This window comes from Petromyzon marinus, chromosome 27 (genome assembly GCF_048934315.1).
Source record: "Petromyzon marinus isolate PM22_M1 ecotype Great Lakes invasive population chromosome 27, UKy_Petmar_22M1.pri1.0, whole genome shotgun sequence".
Lineage (NCBI taxonomy): Eukaryota > Metazoa > Chordata > Hyperoartia > Petromyzontiformes > Petromyzontidae > Petromyzon > Petromyzon marinus.
The window spans coordinates 743928-753673 of NC_133693.1; the positions used below are offsets into that span (position 1 = coordinate 743928).

General features: G+C 44.4%; 1 protein-coding gene across 6 annotated transcripts in view; it reads right to left on the bottom strand.

Annotated features, from left to right (window-relative positions):
* Nucleotides 1–4420, bottom strand: part of SMC6 (structural maintenance of chromosomes 6) — a 31995-nt gene extending 27575 nt beyond the window's left edge. The window contains exons 1-3 of one of the 6 annotated variants that reach the window (XM_032961887.2): nucleotides 4263–4420; nucleotides 2466–2630; nucleotides 576–693 (exon numbers count right to left, since the gene is read on the bottom strand). In XM_032961887.2, the coding sequence (XP_032817778.1) occupies nucleotides 576–693; nucleotides 2466–2618 (271 nt within the window). In that variant the 5' untranslated portion in view covers nucleotides 2619–2630; nucleotides 4263–4420. Of the gene's footprint in view, nucleotides 1–575; nucleotides 694–2465; nucleotides 2631–3454; nucleotides 3681–4152 lie in introns of those variants that run through there. The other 5 variants (XM_032961886.2, XM_032961884.2, XM_032961885.2 and 2 more) reach the window with 5 other exon arrangements.
* Nucleotides 4421–9746: the final 5326 nt, after the last annotated feature.

Genomic DNA, 9746 nt, shown 5'->3' on the forward strand with positions numbered 1-9746 from the left:
GTACATATCTGTTCATTTAAAGATATTAAGCTTAAACTGATATTTAAAATATAAAATTTCAGCTTGAATTTAGTGAACTATTAATTGACTGAAACAATCATCCTCTATCACTTGTATTTCAACACAGTGATACTAATTTGTCCTCGTAATAGTTTTAATATTACAAATGTACCTTCTTTCATATAATAGGCCATGCTGCTGGATAACCTCAGCCACAATTACAAATGCTACAGCGAAATTATGTCCAAGGCAGGATATAAATATTACATACATACATCTGACAGGGTTTTTTTTTGTTTTTTATTTGTATTTGAGCACTATTTAATATTTATTCCGTTTGCAGCATTATTTACATGAAACAAATGTCAAAAGTTTTTTCCTCTTGTTTGTTAGCAAATTTCTCCCTACAATGTCCTGTAACTGCCACCACTGCTGACGGTCTAGGGTTGCGGTCATCCTTGTGAAAGAGCTGCTTAACTTAAAAGACTTTACCAGCTGATATTGCCTGATAATTTATCTGCTGGAAATTAAATAATTACATGATACAGATTCACTGAATGTGTGAAAATACTTACTGCCATTATTACCGGTGACAAAATTTAAATTGGGTCCAAATTTGAATGGACCAAGCAATGAATGGCACATGAAGTTCTTAAGCGTTAATGCTTCAATGACACCGCAGTCTGGCTTCACCTGAAAACAAAATCGCCTTCGTTATTAGTTGGACACAAAATGGCACAATTTCTTACACTCTTGACACAAGCATCTATTCTTACTTATGATCAATACAACTCCATTTTAGCAATTAGTCGACAGTTTAGGGTGTAATTTTGCACATCACATTTTTAGTTGTGCAAACACTTCAAGGCTATGAATAATAAAGAGTTTAACAACAGTAAACATCAGACTTCTGCTCATCGTGAATGGTGTTGGACACATCACATTATTTTTCAGTACAATAAAAGCCCTCAAAGTTGGACTTATTTCAGGAACAGCCTTTCTTTTTATGGGGGATGTCTGGCATACTGAAAAATGTACACTATTACAAGTTCATATATCCCTGTCATTCCCAATTCACCATTGAATAAAGGCCTCTCCATGCCATGACAGGTTTACAGTTTAGGCTTTATCATGGGACCTCCTTTGCCAGTACCAAAATATAAGAATAGGTTTTCCCCTTTTTTCGGCAACAAAATAGGTGTTGAAATGTTAAATGCATTCTGACCACAAGTATTGTGGTTAACACAGACATGATTCCTTGTAAAAAGGTTTCAGTTTGGAGGTTTAACATCTCAACACCTGTTTTGTTGCCAGAAAAAAGGGGAAAACCTATTCTCATAGTTTAGGCTTTATGGTCATAGATTAAGGGCTAGCGATGTGATGTTGAGGGCTTAATTGAAAGTTAAGGAATAGGCTTTATACCAAGAACTTTTCGCAACCCACCTGTCACGTTTCATATTACCTTAAACACAATTAATACCATCAGGTGAAATGGACGTTATTAAATTGGATCCAAATATAATCATTTGAGTTAAAAGCCGAAAAAGGCCTTAAGGGCTAGAAACCGATCAATATTGGCATTTAGCATCTAAATATTGCCATATGCAAGCATAAAATAGCATTTAGGGCAATGGTTCCCAACCTATGGTTTGCAGACCACTGGTAGTTGCACAACGCTGTGTGAAGTGGCCCAAAGAACTGTTGCAGATACGATTGTTTTAATTAAAGGAATGTTATTGGATGGCGGCCCAGGAAAATAAACGGAGGGTTGACAGTACTGCGCGATTAAATTTTGATTTAAAGCTTTCGTGACTGCAGTAATTCATATTCTTAGTTTTTTCGGTAAAGTCACGTTGAAGAGAAACAACAAAATAATAAAATATATTTTTTATTGCTTTTATATATTTTATTATTTTGTTGTTTCTCTTCAACGTGACTTTACCGAAAAAACTAAGAATATGAAGTACTGCGCGAGTCAACAAAACTTGGGAACCACTGTTTTAGGTCGCCAGGTTGAGAGATTAATCTTTGGGTTAGAGTTTCAGGCAGTGGTGGCCAATACACCAAGCACGGATTCATTTTTATGGATCTCTACTGGCTACGCGATCCACCTGATTTATGTATGTTAAACTTCTTTTGCACCATACATAGCCAACCGTGCTAATTGGAGGTGCGGGGGAAGAACAAACTAAACGGAAAGCAGTTCTAAAGAAATTCGTTTTCAATCTAGATTTAAAAGTGCATCGCTCCAGTGGCTTCCTAATAAATTACCATCAATTACCCAGATTTAACCCTGTAATTCCCAAGCATTTTTTTGTTATGAGGGAAGCCACTTTATATGTAACTGGATAAAAATGTATATTTTGCAATCCACATATTGGCCACTCCTGGTTTAGGGGTTATGCTTGAAGTTATGGGATGAGGGTTTAAGACCAGTGGTGCCGAGAACAGCTCTTGTCCCACACCTGCGTCTCATTGTGGGAGGGTCCACGTGGCTCGGCTGACTTTCCGTGGCTGACCACCCGCTCTTCGTCGTCTTCTTCGTCTTCCTCCAGCACACGGCGGACCTTTCTGGCCGCATCTCGACGGTCGCTGCTCGTCTTCCGTTTCTGAGACATCGCCCGTCACACCTACGGCCAAGAGCAACGACCAGGACATTACATGTAGTCACGCGGACTAATTCTGTCACGGCGCACATGAATGTGGTGTGGTCAGTGCCCGGCCGCCTTCGTCTCCCCAGCGCACTTGATAAATGGTGAGTCATACTCTTTGGTTTTATTCGGTAAAGTCACGTAGATAAAATAAAGCAAAATAATTTAATTATTTTCTTTTATTTTATCTACGTGACTTTACCGAATAAAACCAAAGCGTATGAATCCTTGCAGTCACGAAAGCTTCAAATCTAGAAATGGTGAGTCGATTGATAGGAGAGGCCCAGGACAGGTGTAATTTACAGCCCTTTGTAAATCAGCTGCCAGATGACGATCTCCTCAAGCTGTGTCAGTCATGGAGGTTGGGTTTTTTTAAATCATACATCACTATGCTGGTCAGTGCGGGATTGTGAAGCGGAAAACCCAGGGCAATTTCAGATATAATTCGCCACTGATGTTAGTCGTGACAGAGAATCGATTTCAGATGCCCGGTGCGCTCACTACACTTTACACACGCACACCAGACGCACATCACCCTCCTGAAAATTAGTCTTAAGACTCCGTGAAGCTTTCCAGGTTAATAAATGATATTGCTGTTCTTAAAAGGGTTATAGAGGACGATACTCAGTTCGATTCCCGCTCACGGTCAATACTGTACCACTCTTTGGTTCTTTCGGTAAAGTCACGTAGGTAAAAATCAGATAAAATAAAACAAAAATGAAAACTAAATCACGTTTCGGGCGCAACACAAGCTGTTCTTAAACATAGTTCAGCGATTGTTTTTTCGCTGTGGTTGTCCCCACCTGATGACGGACGCTTGTGTTGCGCCAGAAACGTCGCGATTTGTTTTATTTTATTGTTTCCCTTCTACGTGACTTTACAAAAAGAACCAAGAATATGAATCCCTGCAGTCACGAAAGCTTTAAATCAAAATGTTTTCATTTTGTTTTATTTGATTAAATTTTCACCTACGTGACTTTACCGAAAGAACCAAAGAGTATGGATCCTTGCAGTCACGAAAAGTTCAAATCTAGAAATACTGTACCAGCGACGATTATCCGAACTGGTCCTGAGTACCTGGTGTAGCGGTGTACAGTAAACATCGCCACTAGGGGAGACAAAGGCGGCCGGGCGTGGTTCTGGCGCTCGCTAACAGCACTTGTACCAACAGTCTGTTCAGGCTATACGGGGGATCTTTGATATGTACTAGACAACGCAGGGTTTGCCTCTCACAAACCATAACACTTGAAGTGTTGTTCTGTTAATATTAACAATTACTGCATAACAAGACAAATGCGCGCGAGTGAGAGAGAGGAAGCAGACGAATCGGGGTTGCGCGCCGCCTCTATCGTACTCAACAAATACCCCACCCCCATAGTCGTTAACACACTGTAGCGGCAAGTGCTGTTAGTGAGCACCTATACACGAGGCGGTCGGTGGCCAGCACCACGGCCGCCTTTGTCTCCCTACTTGCTATAGCACTCATCACCACCACACGCACCTCGCACGCGCGCGCACACACTCCGCACGCAGGCGTTGAAACTTTACCCGCACACCCGATTAGCACGGCCGGCGACGTACGATGCCAAAATAAGTTCGACAGAATACAACCTCGAATAATTAATATGAATTGTGACGAACAATAAAAGGGCGGGAAAGGATAAACCCTCTCGCCGTCACTTCGCGTTCCCTCAGCCTGACGCGGCCGCGCATTCAAACCCACGAACGTTGTTCGTGGGTTTGAATCGTTGGCAGCGATTCCATTTGCTAATTTCACATCGTTTCGATTCCGCGTTGCGCTGTGTCGGTGGGGAATCGCTAAAACGGCCTCCCGCGAAGAATCGAATAAATAATCTAATAAACCGGAGAATCGGGAAATCGGGAAGTGGAAGTTTTGGTCACGTGGGTAGAAATGTGGCGTGCTATTGGCTGTCACGGTAAACCATCACCCCCATGTTTATCATGGTCGCCGCGAAACGATATTAATCACTTATCGCGATATCCCTCACGGCGATACGATATTAATCACTTATCGCGATATCATCCCTCATGGCGATACGATATTAATCACTTATCGCGATATCCCTCACGGCGATACGATATTAATCACTTATCGCGATATCATCCCTCATGGCGATACGAGATTAATCACTTATCGCGATATCATCCCTCATGGCGATACGATATTAATCACTTATCGCGATATCCCTCACGGCGATACGATATTAATCACTTATCGCGATATCCCTCACGGCGATACGATATTAATCACTTATCGCGATATCCCTCACGGCGATACGATATTAATCACTTATCGCGATATCCCTCACGGCCATACGATATTAATCACTTATCGCGATATCCCTCACGGCGATACGATATTAATCACTTATCGCGATATCCCTCACGGCGATACGATATTAATCATTTATCGCGATATCATCCCTCATGGCGATACGATATTAATCACTTATCGCGATATCCCTCACGGCGATACGATATTAATCACTTATCGCGATATCCCTTACGGTGATACGATATTAATCACTTATCGCGATATCTCTTACGGTGATACGATATTAATCACTTGTCACGATATCCCTCACGGCGATACGATATTAATCACTTATCGCGATATCATCCGTCATGGCAATACGATATTAATCACTTATCGCGATATCCCTCACGGTGATACGATATTAATCACTTATCGCGATATACCTCATGGCGATACGATATTAATCACTTATCGCGATATCATCTCTCATGGCGATACGATATTAATCACTTATCGCGATATCATCCCTCATGGCGATACGATATTAATCACTTATCGCGATATCCCTCGCGGCGATACGATATTAATCACTTATCGCGATATCCCTCACGGCGATACGATATTAATCACTTATCGCGATATCATCCCTCATGGCGATACGATATTAATCACTTATCGCGATATCCCTCACGGCGATACGATATTAATCACTTATCGCGATATCCCTCACGGCGATACGATATTAATCACTTATCGCGATATCCCTCACGGCGATACGATATTAATCACTTATCGCGATATCCCTCACGGCGATACGATATTAATCACTTATCGCGATATCATCCCTCATGGCGATACGATATTAATCACTTATCGCGATATCCCTCACGGCGATACGATATTAATCACTTATCGCGATATCCCTTACGGTGATACGATATTAATCACATCGCGATATCCCTTACGGTGATACGATATTAATCACATCGCGATATCCCTTACGGTGATACGATATTAATCACTTGTCGCGATATCCCTCACGGCGATACGATATTAATTACTTATCGCGATATCATCCCTCATGGCAATACGATATTAATCACTTATCGCGATATCATCCCTCACGGTGATACGATATTAATCACTTATCGCGATATACCTCATGGCGATACGATTTTAATCACTTATCGCAATATCATCCCTCATGGCGATACGATATCAATCACTTATCGCGATATCATCCCTCATGGCGATACGATATCAATCACTTATCGCAATATCATCCCTCATGGCGATACGATATTAATCACTTATCGCGATATCCCTCACGGCGATACGATATTAATCACATATCGCGATATCCCTCACGGCGATACGATATCAATCACTTATCGCGATATCATCCCTCATGGCAATACGATATTAATCACTTATCGCGATATCATCCCTCATGGCAATACGATATTAATACCTTATCGCGATATCCCTCACGGTAATACGATATTAATCACTTATCGCGATATCTATTACGGTGATACGATATTAATCACTTATCGCGATATCATCCCTCACGGCAATACGATATTAATCACTTATCGCGATATCCCTCACGGCAATACGATATTAATCACTTATCGCGATATCATCCATCATGGCGATACGAATTAATCACTTATCGCGATATAATCCCTCAAAGTATCAATCACTAATCCTATATTAATCACTTGACAGCGTTCAGTTGAGTGTTGCTGGCTGCACAACACTCGACCGGAGTGTATCCCAGCGGCTGGATGCCGACCCACAGACACACACACAGGGAGGGTTGTTGGTCACTGCGTCGTTGTTTAGCTTTCTTCTTCCTCTTCCTCCTCTTCCTCCTCCTCGCCTTGCTGAGATGAGGTGCCCCACGTCACACCGAGACGCCGTGGCTGGGTTGGTCTTGTGGGCAATCGTCTTCGCACGTTTCGGCAGCCTCCTGTCGAGACTCTCAGCTTCTGAGTTGCTAAGATTGAATCTCATATTGGCCGCGTTGTAGTTGAGGGTGAATCGGCAAATAGACAATGTTGGCCGCGAGGTGGCACTAGTATGAATTATGAATGAGATCTCCTCTTGAGCTCGTCCCGTGCTGCAGGGTGCCTCCACTCTCCTACCTTCTGTTTAAATCGGCTGCACAGTCTTCCGCTTTAACACGTATACCATCCAATAATTTGCATCCACACAGTCCTATTCAACTCTTTAGCGATAGCCGTGAGTGACACCACGAGCTGTTGTCGTTCCATCAATGGGCCGTTTGGAATGCTCCCACGTGCATGGAGTACACTCCGTGACTGTACTCCCTGGTTCTAGTACACTCCGTGACTGTACTCCCTGGTTCTAGTACACTCCGTGACTGTACCCCCTGGTTCTAGTACACTCCGTGACTGTACCCCTTGGTTCTAGTACACTCCGTGACTGTACCCCCTGGTTCTAGTACACTCCGTGACTGTGCTCCTTGGTTCTAGTACACTCCGTGACTGTACCCCCTGGTTCTAGTACACTCCGTGACTGTACCCCCTGGTTCTAGTACACTCCGTGACTGTACTCCCTGGTTCTAGTACACTCCGTGACTGTACCCCCTGGTTCTAGTACACTCCGTGACTTTACTCACTGGTTCTAGTACACTCCGTGACTGTACTCCCTGGTTCTAGTACACTCCGTGACTGTACTCCCTGGTTCTAGTACACTCCGTGACTTTACCCCCTGGTTCTATTACACTCCATGACTTTACCCCCTGGTTCTATTACACTCCGTGACTGTACTCCCTGGTTCTAGTACACTCCGTGACTGTACTCCCTGGTCCTAGTACACTCCGTGACTGTACCCCCTGGTTCTAGTACACTCCGTGACTGTACTCCCTGGTTCTAGTACACTCCGTGACTGTACTCCCTGGTTCTAGTACACTCCGTGACTGTACTCCCTGGTTCTAGTACACTCCGTGACTGTACTCCCTGGTTCTAGTACACTCCGTGACTGTACTCCCTGGTTCTAGTACACTCCGTGACTCTACTCCCTGGTTCTAGTACACTCCGTGACTGTACTCCCTGGTTCTAGTACATTCCGTGACTGTACTCCCTGGTTCTAGTACACTCCGTGACTGTACTCCCTGGTTCTATTACACTACGTGACTGTACTCCCTGGTTCTAGTACACTCCGTGACTGTACTCCTTGGTTCCATTACACTCCGTGACTGTACTCCCTGGTCCTAGTACACTCCGTGACGGTACTCCCTGGTTCTAGTACACTCCGTGACTTTACTCCCTGGTTCTATTACACTCCGTGACGGTACTCCCTGGTTCTAGTACACTCCGTGACTGTACTCCCTGGTTCTAGTACACTCCGTGACTGTACTCCCTGGTTCTATTACACTCCGTGACGGTACTCCCTGGTTCTATTACACTCCGTGACGGTACTCCCTGGTTCTAGTACACTTCGTGACTCTACTCCCTGGTTCTAGTACACTCCGTGACGGTACTCCCTGGTTCTATCACACTCCGTGACTGTACTCACTGGTTCTATTACACTCCGTGACTTTACTCACTGGTTCTAGTACACTCCGTGATTGTACTCCCTGGTTCTATTACACTTCGTGACTCTACTCCCTGGTTCTAGTACACTCCGTGACGGTACTCCCTGGTTCTATCACACTCCGTGACTGTACTCACTGGTTCTATCACACTCCGTGACTGTACTCCCTGGTTCTATTACACTCCGTGACTGTACTCCCTGGTTCTAGTACACTCCGTGACTGTACTCCCTGGTTCTATTACACTCCGTGACTGTACTCCCTGGTTCTATTACACTCCGTGACTGTACCCCCTGGTTCTAGTACACTCCGTGACTTTACCCCCTGGTTCTATTACACTCCGTGACTGTACTCCCTGGTTCTAGTACACCCCGTGACTGTAATCCCTGGTTCTATTACACTCCGTGACTGTACTCCCTGGTTCTATTACACTCCGTGACTGTACTCCCTGGTTCTAGTACACTCCGTGACTGTACTCCCTGGTTCTAGTACACTCCGTGACTGTACTCCCTGGTTCTATTACACTCCGTGACTGTACTCCCTGGTTCTAGTACACTCCGTGACTGTACTCCCTGGTTCTAGTACACTCCGTGACTTTACTCCCTGGTTCTATTACACTCCGTGACTGTACTCCCTGGTTCTAGTACACTCCGTGACTGTACCCCCTGGTTCTATTACACTCCGTGACGGTACTCCCTGGTTCTAGTACACTCCGTGACTGTACTCCCTGGTTCTATTACACTTCGTGACTGTACTCCCTGGTTCTATCACACTCCGTGACTGTACTCCCTGGTTCTAGTACACTCCGTGACTGTACTCCCTGGTTCTAGTACACTCCGTGACTGTACTCCCTGGTTCTAGTACACTCCGTGACTGTACTCCCTGGTTCCAGTACACTCCGTGACTTTACCCCCTGGTTCTATTACACTCCGTGACTTTACCCCCTGGTTCTATTACACTCCGTGACTGTACTCCCTGGTTCTAGTACACTCCGTGACTGTATTCCCTGGTTCTAGTACACTCCGTGACTGTACTCCCTGGTTCTATTACACTCCGTGACTGTACTCCCTGGTTCTAGTACACTCCGTGACTTTACTCCCTGGTTCTGTTACACTCCGTGACTGTACTCCCTGGTTCTAGTACACTCCGTGACTGTACTCCCTGGTTCTAGTACACTCCGTGACTGTACTCCCTGGTTCTAGTACACTCCGTGACGGTACTCCCTGGTTCTAGTACACTCCGTGACTTTACTCCC